This window comes from Balaenoptera musculus, chromosome 18 (assembly GCF_009873245.2).
Source record: "Balaenoptera musculus isolate JJ_BM4_2016_0621 chromosome 18, mBalMus1.pri.v3, whole genome shotgun sequence".
Lineage (NCBI taxonomy): Eukaryota > Metazoa > Chordata > Mammalia > Artiodactyla > Balaenopteridae > Balaenoptera > Balaenoptera musculus.
Window position 1 is genome coordinate 69,298,312 of NC_045802.1, and position 23,001 is coordinate 69,321,312.

The 23,001-nt window shown below is 48.5% G+C and overlaps 2 protein-coding genes across 14 annotated transcripts in view; one reads left to right on the top strand and one right to left on the bottom strand.

Moving 5' to 3' along the window:
• PCCA (propionyl-CoA carboxylase subunit alpha) overlaps positions 1–10,813 on the top strand; it is a 373,229-nt gene extending 362,416 nt beyond the window's left edge. For both annotated transcript variants that reach the window (XM_036831147.1, XM_036831149.1), the window contains 2 exons: positions 6,357–6,434; positions 9,125–10,813. In XM_036831147.1, coding sequence (XP_036687042.1) covers positions 6,357–6,434; positions 9,125–9,193 — 147 coding nt within the window. In that variant the 3' untranslated portion in view covers positions 9,194–10,813. The remainder of the gene's footprint in view (positions 1–6,356; positions 6,435–9,124) is intronic.
• The window catches only part of GGACT (gamma-glutamylamine cyclotransferase), a 59,477-nt gene continuing 43,493 nt past the window's right edge, over positions 7,018–23,001 (bottom strand). For 6 of the 12 annotated variants that reach the window (XM_036831155.1, XM_036831153.1, XM_036831150.1 and 3 more), the window contains 3 exons: positions 21,103–21,157; positions 12,343–13,278; positions 10,965–11,744 (listed from right to left, as the gene is read on the bottom strand). In XM_036831155.1, coding sequence (XP_036687050.1) covers positions 11,156–11,744; positions 12,343–12,686 — 933 coding nt within the window. In that variant the 5' untranslated portion in view covers positions 12,687–13,278; positions 21,103–21,157 and the 3' untranslated portion in view covers positions 10,965–11,155. Of the gene's footprint in view, positions 7,675–10,964; positions 11,745–11,891; positions 12,322–12,342; positions 13,279–21,102; positions 21,158–23,001 lie in introns of those variants that run through there. The other 6 variants (XM_036831159.1, XM_036831157.1, XM_036831152.1 and 3 more) reach the window with 5 other exon arrangements.

Consider the following 23,001-nt stretch of genomic DNA (forward strand, 5'->3'; position numbering starts at 1 on the left):
ATAAGATAAAATATTTTTATAGATCAATCAGTAAATATTGTAGGCAAGTCTTCTACAAGTTTGGCATTTGATTTTATTTTTGAAGGGAGGATCTACTTGGAATTAGAGGGTATGTTATCTTTGTTTTAAACACTGTTGAAGATGACAGTCCCCAGCCTTAACAAGATTCAAAATATCTCCTCTCACCTTTTTGCTAAAAAAAAAAAAAAAAAAATTAATAAATTAAGAAAATCATTATTTCACTGAGTCCTTTAAAGCAGCCTACTTCACAGAGGTCGAGGGTCCAGACTGATTTGTTAAAGGTACAATAAATGACATCAGTTTTAACTGGTTCTCTTTGTAACTTAGAGGTTCTGGCTCCAGTTTTGAGCTAACTTAGAGGGTGGTAGGGAGTAGTAATTTTCTTCGTTTTAAGGAATTTTCGGAAAAACTGGGCTCGTTTTATACTGGCCGCCTCTCTGTGTTCTCTCCCCGAGCCTCTCGGCTCCCGGCTCCCAGCTCTGACGCCCAGTGCACATCCAGGGAGGAAGCCCCGGGGGGCGGGGCGGGGCTGAGGAGGCCCCAGCAGCACCCTCCCGAGTGAGTCGCTGGTGATCAGACCCGCTCAGGGAGGCCTTACGCGGCGGATGAGGGGCTTGGCAGCGTTTCTGTCACCTGCCCTCTCTTTTCTTTGTAATTCGATGATGGTTCCTTCCATCACTGCTTACATACTGCCCTGTCTCCCCGGGGTCTCTTCTCCCACCCTCTTTACACGAAGATCTTGGGATGGGAACGCATGTTTCTTCTTCAGGAAGTATCAGGGGATATTAACCAGCCTATCTTACCGGCTCAGGAAGAGGAAGTTATTATACTCAGATCCTCGCCAGGGCCTTTTAACCAAATCCGAGGTGCCTTTTCCTTGTGGCTGTTAACGGCGTCTTTCTTCAGATCTAAGGGCCTTAAGATGCATTGCATTCAGGCACCTGTGTTCTAAGTAGCACAACCTTAAAAACCGTAACTGAAGGATTTTCACTTGTGTGGAGTCGGCAGCAGGGTTGATGTTGATCCCTGCTTTCGGGTGGCCGGCGCCGCAGAAGGGGAGACTGCGGCCGGCCGCTGCACCCTCCGAGCCTTCTGTCTAATCTGGCAGAAAACACAGAATGTAGGACAACAAAAGGAGGCTCCTTTTTCCATAAAAATTCTCCCTCCCACCCACCCCTCTTCCCCGAAAAAGGGGACTTAATTTTTCAGCTGCACAGTGATTTGGTGCTCACTCTTGCATTGAAACAGTTGCTGTCTGAACAGGCAGGAAACAGTTCTCTTTTAATTGCTGAAATCATTCGGAAGTGCTTCATGCCCGGCTTCTATACAGCAGATGCTGTGCATTAATTGGCCTGTGTAGAAGTGACCCAGGGTTCCTTGCAGTGGGCCCAATTTTAGGCAGAGGGTTTAAATAGCTTATTTATTATTTTGTATAATCTGGCGTACATTATGTGCTCCTGCACGTGTCGTATTTCATGGTCTGCAGTTTCTAATGTCATGTGGGTTTCAAAACCTGTGTTTCTCTGGTAATGTACTAGCAGCAGGTAAGCTCAAAATACCATCCATCAGGAGCTAATTTTTTATCCAGATACTCCAATGACTGATGAACCTGTCTTTTGTATGAACGTTTAGCACAGTAGAAAGCCATATGCCACTGGCACAGTTTCCTATGCATCCTTTACAGTTGCTAGAGAGTAGGCTTACGGGGGAAAAACCCTCCATGCCGTTTATGGCCTCTTTCCTGTATCTAAAGGATAACACCTTTAAAACAGCCCTGGTTGTGGACGACAAAAGAGGGTTAGGGACTGTCTTGGAGGAAATCTGACTCCCATAAACATTTTCTTTATCAGAAATATGACTGCACACTCTTAACAGGGAACCTTGTTTTGTTTCTCCCCGTCTGTTCAAAACAGACCTTAGCCCATTAGAAGGGCCTCCCTTGTGTGGGAAGACCACAGCTGTTACTGTAAATCTCATCCCGTCACTGTATCACCCCCATTTTGTGGCTCTGAAGGATGAAATTGAGAAATGGAATACTGTGCAGTCATCCTTTACATCTCCAATTTTAGGCCTTTGCCATCATTTTCATGCTTTTATTCCAAATCAAATAACATTAGTGAGCTACACCACCTTCTGATGAATATCTGGTCCTGAGCACAGCTTTCAAGTCTGTACTTTGGGGACTTCCTTTTATGTTTGGTGGAGATCTTTCTCCCCCCTTCTCTTCTCTTTCTCTTCGTGCACCTTCTTGGGGCTTTCTTCATGCATTTGCAGTTTGAACTATACAAGTTGCCAAATGTGTCCCAGCCTTATAGCATGTTGTCCCAGAGGGACATGTGCTGGAGAAGGTTCTGTGTCTTTTAATCTCTGGGGAAGGAGTAAAGCAAACTTGGTAGAGGATATTGGGGGCTTTAATCAGAAATAAGAAGTGGTTTAAATCGTTAGCACAACAAAGCAGACTATAAGCTTGAAGATAAAAGTCTCTGGGGAAAGAGTCCTCTGAAAATAAATGGAACTTGATAGATTTCCATATCATTTATAACTTCCCTTAATTACACTTGGAAGACTTGCCAGTAAAACTGGAAAATTGGCAGCCTGTATCCATCAGAGCCATTTTGCCGACCGTGGCAAGCAGCTGGCTTTGCTGGATTTTATTTCCCATCACTCGCAATTAATCATCAGCTGGGGATGTCTGAAACTCTGCAGCACAGAGCTGTGCCGGGTGACATTCAGGCCTCCCAAGCATGCTAAAGTCCGCTGAGTAAATGGGCTGAGGTTTCTCCCCAGCTTACTCATTTCGGGGCAAGGCAGGCTCCCGCTTAATGAGTGCGCTCCGATAATCAGATGCGAATGTGAACCTTGACCCCATGTCAAAGGAGAGGACGCAATAAGCCGGATGAAAGATACAGGATTCAGACCTCCAAACTTTACACCAATTAGACAGGGAGCGGAGAAGTACATCAGGCTGAGTAGGTTTATCAAAGAGACTTGCGAGGCTTGTGACCATTTTGTAAGCCCGATGTTGGAGACATCCTGTCACAATCATTAAGTCGTCATGCGATGATTCAGCAGAGCGTTGGGGAAGTGTGCGCCCACAAGCCCTGCAGTGGCTGCACCCTGGGTGCGCGCTGTCCGAGGGAGACTTGGCCGTGGAGGCGCCCTCTCTGCTCACCCAGTTAATGTCCCCGCTTTCTGAGCACACGGGGGAATCCAGGCGGTGTTTCCAGTGCCTTCCGGAGCTCGGGGAGGGCAGGGGAGGGGGCAGGCACCTCTGGACCAGGAGGCTTCCAGATTGTTGAGGTGAGAGGCCTGTGTCATTTTGTCCGGGTTATTGTTGGAACTGCGGCCCTCGGGGGCCCAGCAGGGTGGTGGAGCAGCCCCCAGTTACAGCCCCGTCTGTGTTCTTTGACGTACAGTGTGTACTGTGTTTGCTTCCCTGACTTCGGTTTTTGAGGAATGAAATCGCTTGAATTTAGGTCAAGTTCATGTGTGTATATGTGTTTTGCGTGCGTGCGCGTATGACATGTCTCTGCTGACCGAAATGTGTCTCACTATTTGGTGGAACATCAAGGATCAACTTCCAAGAGTTTTTTCTCTTTTAGGGACGAATGAGCAAAAACAAACTACAAAGCAGATTGCTGTGAGTGAACGGAGAAAGAGAAATGAATTACTTAAATTTCCACCAAATAATATAAGTAGAGACCGGCAGAAACAGGGCAAGAAACTAGGGAGAAGAAACAGGAAAGAAAAGGACGACAGAGCCACGAGGATGGTTCCAGATTCAGGGCAGCCAGCGCTGCCCGTCTGGCAGCAGGTTGGCACTTCCAATCCGCAGGCACTTTCTCTGAAGCCCTTTTAATCAAATTGCCAGAGTGACACAGTCTGAGAGAAGGGGGTGTTTTACCTGGGGGACTTTCCCACGTCTCCCGGATTATCTCCGGCTAAACCATAGGTTTTGTTTTTCTGATGGATGATTGGGGACCGACCACTCGCAGTTGCCTGCGTGTCACCTCTTTGCAGATCACCCTCGCCACAAGCACGCAGAGCTGCCGGGGAAGGCGGTCACTGGACAGCGACAGTGGAGCCCCAGAAGCTTCACGTCCGTCTCCCGCTGCTCCCAGGCTCTCGGGCCCTGCTCTCACTCACCTCCAGCCCGGCCAGCTCGGGCCTGGAGTGGGGCTGTGGCCCGGGGCCCGGCCGTCCTTCCGCCCGTTTCTTATGGGCATCTTTGTCAGTTTGGTCTCCGCCCCCTTAGTGACCACTGGAAATCTCCCAGCTTCATTCGTTTCCTTTTCACAGTCGCCTTAACTGCGAATTCACTTACGTAAAGATCCCGCAGAGCGTCCTGGCCAGCGGTGCTGAGCTGTGGGCCGAGCAGCTGCAGGAGGGCAAGCTCACGCCCGCCCGAGAGGAGCCCGCGGGGCTGGGGCTGGTCAGACGGGCCCTGGGCGCTCAGACGCCAGCGCAGGAGGCCCGGCTGGGGGAGGGGGCGAGGCGAACGAACGCAGCCGCCCACTGCGGGCACCGGTCCGTCGGTGAGGAAGGAGTTCCCAGAGCCGATCACTGACTGTTGGATGGAATTTCCGTGGCTGACTATCAGATCCATTTCCCGGAGAGCCACGGGCCCTGATGCCGAGATGCCCCGTCTCTGGGTGGGGCTGCTGCTGCGTGAGGCCGGCTCTGGACCCTCAGCCTCTGCCTGAGCGCCGTGCCCCGGGCCCGCCAGCATTTTGCGTGTGGAGCTACATGGCAGGCGCTACTTCTGGGGACGTGCCCTCCTCTCATCTTGCCTGGTCCCTGCCTGCCTCTGAAAAGAGAGAAAAAGGCTCGGAAATGACGCCTTGAGGGCTGGCTGTTTGGACACCCCAGCTGGGCCCCGCGTTGCCCTGGAGCCTCCCTCACTGCTCTCCCTCTGCATGTTGAAGAGCGACCCTAGCAAGTTAGTTCTCCGCTCTCTGGAATGCAGGTGCCAGGTGACGGTGAGTCACAACGGGCCGCGAGCGCGGCGTGTGTGCCCAACTCTCCAGCGCAGTGTCGCCTCCGTGCCAGCACCGAAGCTTTGGCATCCCCTCTCTTCCTATATTTCTGTGCCAGGAAAAAGCAGCCCACCACCTGATCAGCAGAGGAGAGGAACGCATAGGGCTCAGGCGGTCCTGATGCCAGCGAGGCAGCTTGTGCCCCACGGGGGGCCGGGAGGGGGGCTTGGAGATCATCTGGGGATTTCAGGAAAGAAGATTCTCCAGGCACTTCCGCAACGCTGGATGAGCACAAGGGTCCAGGAGCCCCACGCCAGGAGGCCCACCAGCACCCCACACAGCCGGGTGCCCCAGGAAATTCAACTCTCCCATTTCAAAGACTGCAAGGCCCTTTTCACAAAGATAGGAGAAAAATGCAAGCCCAGCTCCTTGGTGCTTACCCATCAAGGGCAGAGAAAGGAGAATAGATAGAAGGGCCTTTAGTCACAGCTGACTCCTGGGTGGGAGGCCCAGGTTTAACCCCAGGGGATTTATACCCAGCTCTGCCTGGATTTCCCTCACCCCGGAAGGCAAAACAGCTGAGCACGAAGCTTGAGCCAGTGCCCCTGGGAGCTACCAGCTTCCTTGCAAGGAATGGGTGGAGCTCCAGAAATCACTCCCTGAAGGCACTTTCTGGGAGCCACCTGGTTGTCAGTCCTTGGCATGTCGTGCAAAGGCTGGGAGAGTGGTCCCCACGGCCTGGGTGCTTGGCTGTGGTTCCCAGCGCCCCAGGGCTGCAGACAGAAACTCCATTGTTTGCTAACAGCTTTACTGAGAGAAAGTTCACAGTACGATACAATCACCCCTTTAACGCGAGCACTTCAGTGGTTTTTGTCTGTTCACAGAATTGTGCACCCATCGCCACAGTCAATCTTAGAGCACTTCATCACCCCCAGAGAACCCCTGCACCCACCCGCAAGCACTCCCCCCCCTTCCCTCTGCCCCTGGAAACCACAGATCTTTCTGTCCGTAGAGACGTGCTAATCCTGGACGTTTCACGTGAGTGGAAGGCATTCCATTTCTGCCACAGCTCTGTGGCAGAGGCAGATGCAGAGATTCCCGGGGAGGTCCCACAAGCAGCACCCAAAACCTCCAATATCAGGGATGTTTTTCTAACAAGGACTTGATAGAGGGAATGGCCTTTCTCTGCGGTCCCCCAAAGATGTACTTGGAATATGAAGTATTAGAGGCTGTTGCTGCTGTTTGGATTATATTTCAGAGCATTTGACAAAAAGATTATCTTAATGGCCTCACTCTTGAACATTGTTGCAAAATTCAAATGCTTTTAAAACTTCTGTCCACTTTTTGTTCATTTTCCAGGTAGCAGAAGGTCAGGAAATTTGTGTGATTGAAGCCATGAAGATGCAGAACAGTATGACAGCTGGGAAAACTGGCAAGGTATGCCCCCAAGGTCCCACCAGCCCAGGCCGCTGTGACAGGAAGCAGAACCTCCACCTTTGAATCTTGGACGGTTGGGGCCTGAGGGGGACGGCGGAGGGGGTCTCTCCCAGCCTCTCCCTCCTGCGGACGAGGGCGCTGCGATCGGGGCACCCTACGTTCTGCATCCATGTGACCTGCAGGCCTTCCAGGAGAGTCTGTGTGACATCCAGGGAGTCGAAGGACAGTTGTTCTTCACCTTAATGTCTTTCGAATTAAGGGGTCTTTAATTTTTAATGTTTACATCTGTCTTAGAGGCAGTTAGTTATCTGAGACTTAGGTGACACAGCAGGAAATGGTTTTAGAGATTGCAAAAATTAATGCAACTCTTCAAGATAATTTCTTCACAAAGAGAACAATTCACTTTTAGATCAAGACGAGATGAAAGGGGGACTTCCCTGGTGGTCCAGTGGGTAAGACTCTGTGCTCCCAGTGCGGGAGGCCCGGGTTCGATCCCCGGTTGGGGAACTAGATCCTGCTTACATGCCGCAACTAAGAGCCCGCATGCTGCAACTAAAGATCCCGCATACCACAACGAGGACCCAGCGCAGCCAAAAATAGATAAATGGATAATAAATTTAAAAAAAAAAAAAAAAAAAGGAGCTGAAAGACCCACATCCACGCGTGGGACTTAACGATTTAGGGAGGGAAAAAAAGATGTATTAGTACTGAAATCTGTTAAGAGTAAAACTTCTTAAATGAATTTTCTCATTGAAGAAAATAGAAAAGTCCTTTTAAGCAATAACTTCATTATTCTTCCTGCGACTAGAAAGACACCACTTGTAGCAGAATGATCCTTTTCTGAAGGATGGTTTGGTTTGAAAGTACCGCATGGTGGAGCGAGGAGAGGCGGGGCAGGTCGGGTGGGGTGGGGACAGCAGCGTAGGCTGGCTGTGTCCTGGAAGGCGCGACTGAGCCGTGGGGACAGTGGGTGTCCTGGCAGAAGGTACTGTCAGCTGCAAGTGAAGCATCAGAAGAGACGCAGCCTCCAGTTGCCTCCCCCAAAGGAAGTGAAACCCATGTTCAGAGAACAGGCCGAGGGGGACGCCCCAGTCCAGCCCCAGCCAGGAGGGCAGAGGCCCAGCGTGTGACCAGGCCGGAGGGGCATCAGACGGCTGCACCCAGTCTCCTCGGGGTTTGGGAGAGGAGATTGGCATGCTCTGCGGCTTCGGGGGAATCCTGCTTTCCATACCTGATGACCCTTTAAGAACAAATGAACAAGAAAGCGTTGGTTTCTGCTCTTGTAAAAATTGTTCTGTTTGTCGCTTGGGATTAGTCAGCATTTACGCTGCATTACTGTCACGTGCTTTCCCCTCTGTGGTGAGCACTTGGCCTCGTTTGGGGGACCCAGAATATACATCAGATGCACAGCAGCGGCCCGTGTGCTGGACTGAGGCACTGGCGCCAAAGTGAACGTGGCCTCAGCTCCCTGAAGGAGCCAGGAGCCTGCCCGTCCGCGTGGTCTGTGTCCTCGGGGCCTGGGTCTGCTGGGGAGGCCCTGCTGCTGTCAGGGTGGTGATGGGCTCTGGGTGAACTCGCACGTTGGCCCTGCCCTGGCGGCTCGAGCCCTGCCCCACAGGGCAAGGAGCAGCGGGCCCCTGAGCCTGGGGCTGGCAGTTTCTGCTTCGAGAGGCCCGTTTTCCTCCCGGGGCCCGTTCACAGTGGAAGCAGGTCCTCCACTCTGGAATCGCAGCATCATGACAGATACATCCTATAAAAACACCGGTGGCTTCAGATCATAAAAAGCAGCCACTTCAGTGCAAATAGCTCCTGTGGAGCGAGGCCTTTCAAGTGTCACTGCACAGGTTCTCTTCGTCCCGAGAGACCCCGGGCTGGAACTCTAGGGGAGAAGGCCCTTCTCGCCGCTGCTAGCTCATGGCAGAGCCGCGGGGACACAGGCCAGGGCACCCAACCCCACGTCTCTGGCACTTTTCCCGTTTGCCGCTTGCCCAGACGGCCAATTAACTTCCAACCCATCATTCACCTTCATGCCCCAGCAAGAACTTCCAAGTCAAATGACTGTCTCTAGTTTTAAAAGTGAACACAAATTTGGGAAAGCAGAAGTTGACTAAAATCGGGAGAAATCCGTGGAATGAAAGGGCACGGAGGCAGCGTCACGGGAGCCCAGTGCCTGTTCCACGTCGCGCCAGCAAGAGCACGCGCTCGTGCTCGGAGGAATTTCATTTCCCTTCAGAAGGAGGCTTCCGGTCAGGCTAGGGAATTTCTCCTGTTAATTAGTACCTGTTTTGACTCTTGTATAATTGTGAGTGGGTTTGTTTGTTTGTTTGTTTGTTTAACACTAAGTACACCATTAACTCTCCCGGGTGTGGGGACTCATCCAGCATCATCACTGCCAGCTGAGACCCCCGAGGGCACCCTGTGCAAAGGACAGCACAAATGACCAGCGGCTTTTAGGACCGACAGAGATAAGGAGGGGAAGGTGGTGAGTCACAGCCCGCGGCGAGGAGGACGTCCCTGTGCTTGAGGTCCCCTCTGATGGACGCCCTATACCTCCGAGTGTTCTATCTGTGCTCCGAAGCCCGCCAGGCTGTCCCTTCATTTCCAGAAATGGATGACGAGATTGCTTCCTCCTGGTCTAGTTAATAATTCTTACTCTCCCCTCTTTTTTTTTTTTTTTTTTTGAATTCAAGGTGAAATCGGTGCATTGTAAAGCTGGAGACACAGTTGCAGAAGGAGATCTGCTCGTGGAACTGGAATGAAGTATTTATAGCCTTTCAGTCATCACCCAATTTAATTAGCCATTTGTATTATTATTCTTTCACACTCAATTTATTCAAGCGTTTTGCAGGAACACCCCTGTGTAGCAGATTTTACATGGTCATATTTATTCCACATATAGTCAAAACCAACATTTGCCAAAAAATCACCAATGGAAATTTTTATTGATATAAATACTTGTACATATGATTTGTACTTCTGCTGTGAGATTTCCTAGTGTCTAAATTAAATCAATAAAACCGAGCATTTGTCTAAATATTAGTTTGCCCTTTTTTTGAATGAAGACAATGTACATAAGAGGCTATGGGCTGTGCCAGTAGACTTTAAATACTAGTGTTTCATTGGGATCCTTTTTAAAAATTTATATAAATCCCAGTTCTTGGCCCTCAGTTTCATTAAGTTAGCATTTGCCACTTTGTAACCTGATTACCTGCTTCATCCTGCTTGAGGACCTAACTCTTGCTTCTGGTAGTTCATAACCTCTCGAAGCCCAGACAGCGCAGATGACGGCCCTGGAAATGGAAATCCCTCCTGTGTGGCTCTAACGGTGAGCGTGGACCCCGAGTCCCCAGGGGCGACCCCCCCTCCCCGTCCCAGGGCACCGGCGCGGGTACCACTCGGGGCTCCCCCGGCCCAGTGATGGTGGGCGGGGCTGCCACAGCTCATCAGCTGACACCCATCCTCGCCTTGCTGTGTTTTTGTGAAGCAAGTTTCCAATTAAGAAAAAAGGGCTAAAAATCACGATCATGCTTTTGTGCCAGATGCAGTTAAAGATCACAGTCTACCATTAAGCTGAAGAGCGAGTGGGCTCTCCCAATGGAGAACGAGGTTACTCGGGACCAGCAGCTGCGTTTTCACCTGGCTCTGAAATTCATAGGATACATTTCGTACATTTGCTGGTAAGGATGCAGAGGCAGAGTCGTGCGCTGATCTGACTCTAACCCTGACAGATTATCGGGTGGAGGTGGGTAGTAATTGGTACTTCGTGCCTTGCTAAAATTATTCTAGGTGCTGTTTGTATTTGGAAGCGAAGCTTTCTGTCAGGCCTGAAGAACGAATTACTAATGTGTTGGTTCTTCTCTGAAAGGCCCGCCCCCAAACGCTGCTCCCTTGTGGGGGCAGGAACCGCGCCTTGCCCTGCGCTCCCGTGAGCTTCCGTCTGAAACTGGGGTGTTCAGCTGCTCTGCCGGCAAGTGGGCGCTTGCTATTTTGCTAGATGAGAATGAAAAGAACCTTCTACCACATAAGTAGACTCAAAAAGAGGGCCAACAATAGCACCAATACTTTTATATTTGATTTCCCAAAACATCTAGTTTTAAGTGATCTTTAATAATCTCTGTATAAGCCTGATCTGAAGATTATGAAGAATGATGTTATATATATTCAGAAGTACTCTAAAATACAGCGTGTTTTTCTTGAGGTTCTTTTATTACATTGAGATGTCTAAAATCAGCTTTAAAAAAATTTCTCAGTGCTACAGGTCAGACAGAACTGATACAGCAGGGCTGTTAGAATCTAGCTGCCACACAAAGTCTTTATATTCATTTTAAATGTTATCTTCAGACTAAAGCAAAGCAAAGCAAACAACAAAAGCAAAAACATAAGAAAAGCATAACATGCGTCAGGAATTAAAATCCTGAGTTCTTCTCATCCAGTACGTTCAAGCCCATGATGCTCTTTAAGCAGCAAGCGATAAAGCAGCATCAGCAAGACAGATTTCAGGAAACAATCTTGTTATCAGTCATGTCAAAATTATTTGGGAAATCGGCTGCCACCGAAGAAGACACTCCCCCCCCCCCGCACCCCCCCCCCCCAATAGAATTTTATTTCAGAGGGTGTTCTCGGGCTTTTGCGTTCAACGAGTGCGGACCCAGCGAGGCCGTCTTCCAACCACCAGGCTCTTGGTCCTCGGGCGGCCGCTCCCCTCGCGCTTCTCATCTGCTTCACCGCGGACTGTAGCGAAGCCCGTGCTCCCCCTGCGAGTCGTAATCGTCGTGGTACGGGAGGTGGACCCACTCGGGCGGGTACGTGGCCGTGGTGTACACGAAGCACTGCAGGGTCCCGCCCGCCCCCTCGACAGCGACTGTCACCCGGGTGCGCTGGTACATGTCCGGGCAGCCTTCGAACTCGTCCAGGAAGCGCAGCATCTGCTCGTCCACGGCGTAGACCTCCCCAGCCACTCGGCGCCCCCGGCCCGGCAGGTTCAGCAGCCGCGGGACGTTGCGCTGCCCCGCGATCACCAGCGGGTATGGCTCGACCGTGCGACCCCAGCCCCGGAAGGCTGCGCGACCGTGGGCGCCCTCCAGCAGGACCCGGTGGTTGGGCTGGCCCGTCTTCAGGGTCCCGTACACGAACACGTGGGCCATGCGGCCGGGAGCTGCGAGCGAGCGAGGACGGACGCACAGGTCCCGCGCGGAGGGGAAACGGGCAGCCTTGCCCCGGGCCCCCACTCCCGACCAGACACCCTTTCCAGGTAGGGTTCCAGGAAGAGCGACTCGTGTCAGATGAGGCAGCCTGTCGTGGCAGCAAGCCCTGTAGAACCGCGGTTTCGTAGAGCAGTTAGTTTTCAATCTCTTTAAGAGGACTTTAAACAGTAAATATTACAGAAAAGTAAAAACGATAAGCAAATAGAAACATATATATATATATGTGTGTATATCTATATACATGAATAATCACCTGTCATCGGCTACCAAAGAGAATTCCGGTTTCAGCACTAAATTTACATTCTGGCGCTGGGAAGACGCAGCAGAACAGTTACCTGCACCTTTCTGTGTTCCTTCCTTCTTCAAGGTCCTAGAGGGTGACACTGCCTCCCTGTGACTCACTGTGACTCAGCACAGCGACCGACTGTGGCTCCAGAGAGAGAGAAGGTAAATATTTACTCCCCTTCCTGGGTCTGGGCCACAGATTATTATATAACCGACCAAAGTGATTTGTGTGAGAGTGACTCAAACAAAAATGGAAACGAAAAGTTAAATGTCTGGGCCCCTCTTCCAAGCCTGGCATCTAGCTGCCCCGCTTGCCCCCAGCCCTTCAGACCCCGAGGGACATGGCCCCGGTGTGCCAAGAGGGCTCTGCCACCAGTCACATGGCCAAGTGGCCCTTGGAGAAGTCACACTTAACTCACAGGACTCGACTTTCTTCCCAGCAAACACGGGCTGGTCTGGGGGTCTGGGCCTCGCCCCACCTCTTCAGGGCGTCCGGGGAGGATGGGCGGCGCCCCACAGCTGCCCACTCGGGCCCACCCTTCCTCTCTGCCGCCTCGGTCTCAGCCGCCAGCCTTGAGCAGGACAGAGACGGGATGGGAGCTCTCGCTGCAGCGACTGACGGCGGAGGAAGGGCAGACCGGAGCGGTGGGGCTTGAGCGGCGGCTGCCCAGGTATGCAAGTCAGGATGTGAATGAGGAGAGCCTGGACTCGGAGGTGCAGGGGCCGAGGAGGAGGCAGGCCCACTGCTGCTGGGGGCGGGCATGCCTGGGAGGATGGAGAGACAGAGGGGGGACCTAGGGCGGGAGGGAGCCCAGCCAGCCCCGCCTTCCCTCTCCCACACTTGTATCCGCCTTCCAGCACGTTCTGGCAGTAACAACTCCAGGTCGAAGCAGGATGCATGGCTCCCACCCTCGCCAGGACCGTCCCCCAGAACCCTGGTGGGCCCGCTGCCTGGTCCCTCCGGCCTGTCCCCGTGCAGCCCCCAGGGGCCTGGCCGCACACTCTCCAGGGTTCGGCCCGTCGGGGCCTGTGGCCGTGAGCCCTCGCCTCCCTTCCCAGGTGACACCCTCCCTGAGCGGCACCCACCCCAGCCCTCTGGCCTCTGTCACCCTGGTTGGCTCTCTTCACGGCGCATGTTCTCTAAACCACTGCTTGCCTTGTTCGCTACCAGAACGTGAAGAGTTGAGAGAGAGCGGGGAAACTGCCCAGTCCCTCGAGGCCGAGTGTCGTGTGGGTGAGGACTGAGGCCGCACAGCTGGGCCAGAGCAGTCGACACTGGCGGTGTCGCGCCGCTCTCCTGATCCCTGGTGTTCTCGTGTCCCCACCCTTTGATTAGATTTTACAGCAACACGTGTCTGTAAGATAAAGTCAAATAACTTTACAAAGAAAATAAAATCCCTACCCATTCCCACTCCCTTGAAGAGACCCGTTTAAGCCCCTGAACTGTTGTTGCATTTGGTATTTGTCTCCACGTTGTTGGTTATATACCGGTGCTTACCGATGTTTTAAATTGTCTGCCTTCCTACCCAAAACAGGTGAGCACAGCGGTCTAAAGCACAGACTTTAGAACCAACTTCCCTGGGTTGAAATCCTGGCTCTGCCACTTACCAGCTGTGTGACTTTAGGCAAACAACTTAACCTCTCTGTGCTCCGGCTTCCTGGACTGTCAGAGGAGGTAGACAGCCACCTGCCTGGAGGACTGCTGTGGTGGTGCAGGAGTTGACGCCGGGCAGGTCCCGCCCGCTCGGTAAGGCTGCGTCAGGCGTTCCTGCTGTAGAGCCTGGTGCCTGCCTCTCGCCCCACATTCCTCCGATAGGCCCACATCGCGATTTTTGGTCAAATCCATATTCAGTTAAGCATTAGAATTGTGTAGACACTGTTCTCAGATAAGGCACACAGTGTACTGTGATTAATTTCCTTTCTTGGACAACTTCTTGTTTTTTTTGGAATTGAAAATTGCTTCGGCCTTTTTTCCCCCCTTTTTTGCGCTTTGCTCCAGTTCCTCTGACAGCCCTCCGGCCTCATGTTTTCTGAAGGCACCTGAAGAACCCTTCCAGCCCTGACCCCCCGCGGCTTCCGTTCCTCCCTGGAGCTGTGGCTCCCGGCGCCCCTCGTGCTCCAGCCTGGTCTGTGGTGCGTCCCACGCTTCTCCCAGGGCCCTGTCCTTGGGTCTCACGGCCCCTTCTTGGTTGACTCCCTCATGTTACTGAAGCTCGTTCTTTCCTTCCCAACCTCAATTAACAGTGTAACTAGGTGGAGATTTCTAACTGCCTTCTTCCAGAATTTTGAAGGCGTTTCTCCCTTGTCTTCTGATGCCCCCGTTCATGCTGAGACGTCCAGGGCCATTGGGACCCACAACCCTTTGAACGGGACTCAGGTTCTTCTCTGGAGGCTCCTAGGGTCTTCTTTTCGCCCTTGGATTGTGAGGTTCTATAATGAGGAGTCTCCACGTGGGATTTTTTTCATTCATTGTGCCAGAAACTTCCATCTGAAGACTCATTATCTTGGGTCCTAGGAATTTTCTTCCCTCTCCTTCCTTCCTGTTCTCTTTCTGGGTCTCCAGAACTCAGATGTTGCATATCCTGGATTAATCTCCCAATTTTCTCTTGGTAGTCTACTTTATCTTCCCAACACTTCTATTATTTTGAAGAATATTTTCGCCACCATATTTATTTCCACGATCTTTTTCCTGTTCCCTCGTTTCATTAGCGTCCTGTTCTTTCTCAACATAATACCATCTCTCCTCTTCGGGAAGATATTAATTATCATGAATTTGGAGGGGTTTTAAGTTTTTATCTTCCCCATTATTGCCTCTATTTCTCCGAAATTCCTCTCTTCTCTTTGTTTTATGCTTCTTTTAGAGGTTTTCTTCAAGCGTCTCAGTATCCTTGGCTGGCCTTTCACGTAGAAAGTGGCACACGATGCAGGAAGCTGTGTGTGGGGGGGGGGCTGTCGACTGGCCGGCCTGGCGTGGGGGCCGGATAACGGAATCCACGGGACGTGGACTCCACTCCCTCCCCATCTTTAGGGGGCCCCTCGCCCGCACCGTCGGCTGGGCCTGGTCCTCCCGACACCAGGCTTCCTGCTAAGCCTCTCCGGACAGTAACCCACCCTTGCCCTGCTGGGCAGAGGGACGGTCGGGGTCTCTGCTCCCCGCTCGGACGGCCACCTCCCCCTTTTCCACCCCTCACCCCACCCTCACACGCCTACAGGGCGGCAGTGGGAGCTTCTCTGGCGTCCGGGGCGCCGGCTGGCGGGCTCCCCAGCAGGGATTTAGGTTTCCGGTGTCTCGAGGCTGCTGAGTCAGCCAGCACTCGTCTCTCTGTTCTATCTATCTTCCGGAATCTCGTCGCCCTCTCCCATCTGTTGTCTTCGTGGGTCGGCAGGGGGTGGGGGGGGTGGCCTTTCGGGACAGAGCGGGGATAAAGGAGCCTGTTCCTCCCACCACCGCACCACGGGGCCCCCGGCTCGGCCGCTGTGTCCTTCTGGAGGCTCGAGGTGGGACGGGAAGGAGCGGCGCCTCGGGAGCTGCTCGCTTAGACGGGTGGTGGGAAGAGTTCATTAGGGTGCCGGTGACGGGTGCGTGTCGCCAAGAGAAAGCCAGTCATGTAGCAACTCTGGGGGCCAGAGAGGCTGCTGACGGCCAGTTTACACTGCCACCTGCAGTGCACAAGGGTTCCAATTTCTCCACGTCCTTACCAGTACTTATTTCCTCCCTTCCTCCCTTCTCCCTCTCTCTCTCTTTTTTTTAATAGTGGCCATCCTAAAGGGTGTGAGGTGCTATTTCACTGTGGGTTTTTTTGTTTTTTTTTTCATTGGAGTATAGTTGATTTACAATGTTGTGTTAGTTTCAGGTGTACAGCAAAGTGATTCAGTTATACAGATTCATATATTCATTCTTTTTCAGATTTTTTACCCATATAGGTTATTACAGAATATTGAGGAGAGTTCCCTGTGCTATACAGTAGGTCCTTGTTGGTTATCTATTTTATATATAGTAGTGTGTATATGTTAATCCCATGCTCCTAATTTATCCCTCCCCCCCCACCCCCGTTTCCCCTTTGCTAACCATAATGTTTTTGAAATCTGTGAGTCTGTTTCTGTTTTGTAAATAAGTTCATTTGTATCATTTTTTTAAAAGAGAGTCCACATGAGTGATATTATATATGTCTTTCTCTTTCTGATTTACTTCACTTAGTATGATCATCTCTTGGTCCATCCATGTTGCTGCAAATGGCATTACTTCATTCTTTTTTTTATGGCTGAGTAATATTCCATTGTATATACATACCACATCTTCTTTATCCATTCCCCTGTCGATGGACATTTAGGTTGCTTTCATGTCTTGGCTATTGTAAATAGTTCTGCAATGAACATTGGGGTGCATGTATCTTTTTTTTTTTTAATTTTTATTTATTATTTTTTTTTGCATGTATCTTTTTGAATTACGGTTTTCTCTGGATATATGCCCAGGAGTGGGATTGCTGGATCATATGGTAGTTCTATTTTTAGCTTTTAAGGACCCTCCATACTGTTCTCCATAGTGGTCATACCAATTTACATTCCTGCCAGCAGTGTAAGGGGGTTCCCTTTTCTCCACACCCTCTCCAGCATTTATTATTTGTAGACTTTTTGATGATGGCCATTCTGACCTGTGTGAGGTGATACCTCATAATAGTTTTGATTTGCATTTCTCTAATGATTACCGATGGTGAGCATTGTTTCATGTGCTTTTTGGCCACCTGTATGTCTCCTTTGGAGAAGTGTCTGTTTAGGTCTTCTGCCCATTTTTTGATTGGGTTGTTTGTTTTTTTGATATTGAGCTGCATGACCTGTTTGTTTGTATATTTTGGACATTAATTCCCTTGTTGGTCACTTCGTTTGCAAATATTTTCTCCCATGCTGTGGGTTGTCTTTTCATTTTGCTTCACTGTGAGTCTTAATTTGGATTTCTGTAATGATTAGTGATGTTGAACATCTTTTCATGTTGGCCATTGCATATCTTCTTTGGAGAAATGTCTCTTCAAGTCCTTTGCCTGTTTTTTCTTCTGTTGTTGTTTTGTTTTTTTAATTTATTTTGGTTGCGCTGGGTCTTAGTTGCAGCAGGCGGGGCTCCTTCAGTTGCAGCTCACTGGCTCCTCAGTTGTGGCATGAAAACTCTTAGTTGTGGCATGCATGTGGGATCTAGTTCCCTGACCAGGGCTAGAACCCATGTCCCCTGCATTGGGAGGAGGATTCTTTTTTTTTATGAGAGAAATTGTATTTGAGGATGAGTTTTTCACTGTAAGGGGATGGATTGCTTTTGGTGAGCCCTTTTTTTTTTTTTTTAATTGATTGATTACTATGTTGGGTCTTCGTTTCTGTGCTAGGGCTTTCTCTAGTTGTGGCAAGCGGGGGCCACTCTTCATCGCGGTGCATGGGCCTCTCACTATCGCGGCCTCTCTTGTTGCAGAGCACAGGCTCCAGACGCGCAGGCTCAGTAGTTGTGGCTCACGGGCCTAGTTGCTCCGCGGCATGTGGGATCTTCCCAGAGCAGGGCTCGAACCCGTGTCCCCTGCATTGGCAGGCAGACTCTCAACCACTGTGCCACAAGGGAAGCCCCGGGAGGAGGATTCTTAACCACTGTGCCACCAGGGAAGCCCCGTTGCCTGTTTTTTAATCAGATATTTTTTTCTTTATTGAGTTACTGGAGTTCTCTGTATCTTCTGGATATTAACCTCTTATTAGATATATGATTTGCAAATATTTTCTTCCATTTCATAGGTTGAGGTTGCCTTTTTACTCTGTTGATTGTGTTTTTTGCTGCACAGAAGTTTTAAATTTTGATGTCACCCAATTTTTGCTTTTATTGCCTGTGATTCTGGTGTCATAGCCAAGAAACCCTTGCCAAGCCCAGTGTCATGAAGCTTTTGCCCTGTGTCTTCTCCTAAGAGTTTTATAGTTTTAGCTCTTATGTTGAGCACTTTTATCCATGTGGAGTTAATCTTTGTATATGGTGTAAAGTAAGGGCCCAACTTCATTCTTTTGCATATAAATATCTAGTTTTCCAATTGTTGAAAAGACTGTCTGTTCCCTGTTGGTCTTTCCACCTTCGTCAAAAATCATTTGACCATATATCTAAAGATTTATTTCTGGGTTATTTCTGCATTCTCTATTGTGTTCAATTGATCTACATATCTGTCTTAATGTCAATATCATGCTGTTTTGATTGCTGTAGCTTTGCAGTATGTTTTGAAATCAGGACATATGAGACCTCTGACTTTATTGTTTTTTCCTCAAGATTGCTTTGCTCACTTGGGGTCCCTTGAAATTCCATATGAATTTTAGGATGGATTTTTTTTTTTTTTTTTCTTTCTGAAAGAAAAACACTATTGGGAATTTTGACAAGAATAGCATTAAATCTATTTGGGTAGTACTGACATCGTAACAATATTAAGTCTTCCAATCCATGAAGAGGTCTTTCTATTTAATTTCTTTCAACAGTGTTTTGTAGTTTTCAGTGTACAAGTCTTTTGTCTCCTTGCTTAAGTTTCCTAAGTATTTCATTCTTTTTGATGTTATTGTAAGTGGAATTGTTTAAAAAAATTTTTTTGGATTGTTCATCATTAATGTATTGAAATGCAACTGATTTTTGTACACTGATTTTGTACCCTGCAACTTTGCTGAATTTATTTACTAGTTTTAATAGTTTTCTTGTGGAAACGTTAGGATTTTCTACATAAGATCATGTGAACAGACAGAATCCTACTTCTTCCTTTCCAATTTGGATGTCTTTTATTACTTTTTCTTGCCTGATTGTCCATGTATAACTTTTATCAATCACTATATTGAATAAAAGTGGTAAAAGCAAACATCCCTATCTATAAAGCTTTTTCACTATTAAGTGTGATGTTAGCTAGGGGCTTGTCATATACAGCCTTTATTAGGCTGAGATAATTTCCTTCTATTCCTAGTTTAAGTGTTTTTACCATGAAGTGGTGTTGAATCTTGTCAAATGATTTTCTGTATCAATTGAGATGACAGTTTTTTTTCCTTCTTTCTGTTAAAGTAGTGTACTATATTGACTGATTTTCATATGTTGAACCATCCTTGCATTCCAAGAATAAATCTCCCTTGGTCATGGTGTATAATCCTTTTAATGTGTTATTGAATTCTCTTTGCTAGTATTTTGTTTAGAATTTTTGCATCAATCTTCATCTGAGAGATTAGTCTGTACTTTTCTTATAGTGTCTTCTTCTGGCTTCGGTTATCAGGGTTGTGCTGGCCTCAGTGAATGAGTTTGGAAGTGTTCCCTCGTTTTAAATTTTTGGGAAGAGTTTGAGAACTCATGCTCATTCTCTTTACATGTTTTTGGCAGAATTCACCAGCGAAGCCATCTGGTTCTGGAATTTTCATTGTGGAGAGACTTTTGATTACTGAGTGAGTCGATCTTCTTACTCGTTATAGGTCTGTTCAGATTTTCTATTTCATCATGATTCAGTCTTAGTAAGGTGTGTGTTTCTAGGAATTTATCCATTTCATTTAGGTTACCAATTTGTTGCCATACAATTGTTCACAGTATTCTCTTAACAATCCTTTATATTTTTGTAAAATGGGTTTTAATGTTCTTGCTTTCATTTTTGATTTTAGTTATTTGCATCTTCTCTCTTTTTTTTCTTAGTTAATCTAGCTAAAAAAGTTTGTGGCTCTTTTAAGAAAATCAACTCTTGGTTTCATTGATTTTTCTCTATTCATCTCTGTTCTCATCTGTATTATTTCCTTCCTCTGCTAGCTTTGGGTTTAGTTTTTCTTTTTCGAGTTCCTTATTGCCCTATACTCCTGTTCCTTGTACGTCACGTTCAGCTGATTTCCAAGGGCTGCTGTGAAGGTCACAGCCATCAGAACATGTGAAAAGACTATTGCATTGGCCAGATCTGCTCAGACCACAGCCAGGGCTAACTCAAAATATGCCTGTGATTCACTCAGGCCAGAAACAAACACACTGGGCCCCTCCTGACACACAACACCTCTGGGCCAGGCTACGAGAGGGTAGCACTGCCACTGCAGAAGGGAATGCTACCTTCTGAGGCTCATACATTACAGTCTGTCTTCCACCCCATTCTCCTCCTGCCATGTGGTAGTTCCTTCCACGGCAGTGGGTTATGGTTGGAGTCTTGGATAAAATGCAAGTACTTGAGTCAATAAATAATGGATAGAAACAGCTGTAGGTGAGCCATTTGGGCTTTTCCAGAGCAACTTGAAGAGTGCCCATCAGGAGCGGTTCCATCTCTGCTTTAATGTGAAGTAGATGCTCCCAGGTCGGCCTGTTCTAGGACACTGATGGTCAGGTCAGGCCAGCCCCTGCAGGGAACATCACTGGGCCAGATGGCCATTAAAGGGCATAATGCACACACGGTAAGTGTAAAGAAGGACACTGTGGTACGATGACAGGCCTGAATCAAATTCTCACCTCCACCACCTAACAAACAACAACTGTGGGTCTCTGGGAACGTTATTTAAACTCTCTCTCTGAACTTCTATGTCTGTTCTTTAAAACTGCATTCATCCTGTCTCCCTAAGAGCTAATCACTACTGACTGCCAACTGTGGGCCAGGCCTCAGGACCCGATGAAGGTTAATTAATTCCCTTTTCCCCTTGACCCTGTTCCCGCCTAAGTTCTCCACCCCAACTCCTTCCTTTATCAAGATCTCATATATCTACTAGCTTATATTCTTCTCAAGGAAGCCCCTTATAAATAAAACAAAAAAGAATATTCTACATAATAAATGGGAGAGGGAATCAAGCCATATCAAGCATTAGTTGTGGCCTTAATTTTTCAGAGCCAAAAGCAAATACCTGGGAAGGTGATTGATTGATTGATATTACATAGAAATGATCATGGTTAAGCCACAGGGTGTTGATTCCAACTCCTCTGTAGAAAATCAGTTCAGTAACTTTCTTCCACAGAAGATGATAACTTATTTCCATTAAAAAAAAACAAAACAAAAAACCTGGCAATAAAAATTTAAACTTTTCTAGGAAATAATGTAGCCTGATAGAATGACCAAATTATAGTTTTCTACATTTTATCTACTGAATTTTATCCTTTATAATAATAGTTTGAGAATACTACTTATGTAATAAAAAAGAAAACTAATATTCTGCATTTCTGGCTCCTTTCACAAGAAAAACATCATTACCTTTCTGATTGTGTTTTGAACAACAAACACAGATCCTTCAGGAAGAGCCTCATCCCTGTGGGGATTGAGAAAGGATCAGAGTTAAGCACTGAAACAAGCAATTAATTCCCATTAGAGGATTAAGGCACTCATGTTCACTTTGAGTCAGAAAAATGAATTGTGAATAAAATCATGTACAACCAAGAGGTTACTTGTCAAAGTTAATAAATTAGAGAACTGAAGGGCAAAGTGGAACGCACAGAAGTTGAGTGGCCACATGGGCACCGGCGAGGAAACTGGTTTTTGTATTCAAAACTGGGTTTTGAATTCACTGGACAAGATCCACCGTCTCAAGATGCCGTAGCAACGTGGGACGGGGTGGGGGGGGGGGTACAGTTTCTGCCACGTGGTGCTGTCTTTAATAGGTGCATTCCATGAAGAGAAGCCTAAAAGCGTTTCCACCCTATTATGTCACCACCCCCCATGCACAGATTTCCCTATAATATCTTATCATTAATAAAAGAATCTATGGAAGAGACATACAAGATATATAAACATTCAACTTGATGCATTTTACTTTTGGGTTTTAGAACTGATTCTAAATGAACTCAAGCGATGCCTTTGCAAGCAACTTTCCTGATTGGGAGGCCCTGCTGTGATCAGGACTTAGTCACCCTCCCCTTGGGAGTCTTAAAGCCCAAAAGCTGAACCCTTGTCTCAAACCCAACTAGTTAGGAATAATGTGGATATCCAGGGGTCAGCCCAGAGGTGGAACAGGCTCAGAGAGAGGCTCAAAAAGTTTTATTTCGGCAAAATTTGGTTAGTTTAACATTGTCAATATTTAAGAAAACAAAAACACTCATGGAAATGTCCATCTGGCCTGGCACTGCTTGAAATGCCTCTGTCACTTATTCAGCAGCTTTCTTACTGAAACAGTCCACCTAGAGTTTCATATTTCATCGCTGAAGCAGAAATTGAAAGTCATTATGAGTCCTTCGCATAATTATTGGGGTTTTCCTGCTTAATATTTTTTCTTAGCCACCTGGTGGCAAGAGTGTAAAAGGCAGGACTTAATTTCAGAGTTTAATCTGCTAGTTTACAAATTAACTATTGCACACACTGGGACCATATTTAGAAACACACACACATACCAGGTGCCAAAGGATTTAAATGGACACCAGCTTCTAACGTGAAAACAACCTTTAAAAATGAAAAAAGGTGTCTCCACAAAATATTCATCCTGTATTAATATTTAATGACAGGAGGAAATGCTAGACAGCTGGAAATGATGACATACAGATTTTACTGTTTTCTCTAAGTGATAAATCCTTAAGCCGTGAACACTGCCTGCCTGCTGTAGAGGTTAGACTGTACTAGAAAAGACAGGTGAAACGGCCGGCTTTGGTCTCGCCAAGTTACGGCTCTGCCACCTGCCCCTGGCTGGACGCCCAGCAGCCCCGCATCTCTGCCTCCCCGCCTGCCTGCTGTATGAGTAGCTTTTCTCGTTCAACATCGTGTGTCAAAGTTGGCTCCCACCAAACCCGTGACGGCCCCTGTCACAGCGAGGGCCAGCTTCAGCAAAGCCACGCGCTGCCCTGGACCTCGTGTGGCCGCTGGCCCGGGCACGGCCTCAGCAGACGTTACTCAGGGCCGCCGAACGTAGGTAAAAGGCACGTGTGATGTGTGCTCGTTTCTCCTTGTATAGGAACCGCCCTCCCTCCCTACTGTAACGTTCCTGTCCCCGGAGAGACGCCTGAGTGTCTGCTCTAGTTACACGGTCATTCTTCAGAGGTTTCTAGGGCTGTAGGAAACAGGTGAAAAAACAAGCCGCCTCGACCTCTGCCCTGGAGCTCGGTCAGCCTCTCCCGGGCCGGGCGCTGCCAGGGAGGCCGCGCGTCCTGCGGCCGCTTTGATGCTCCC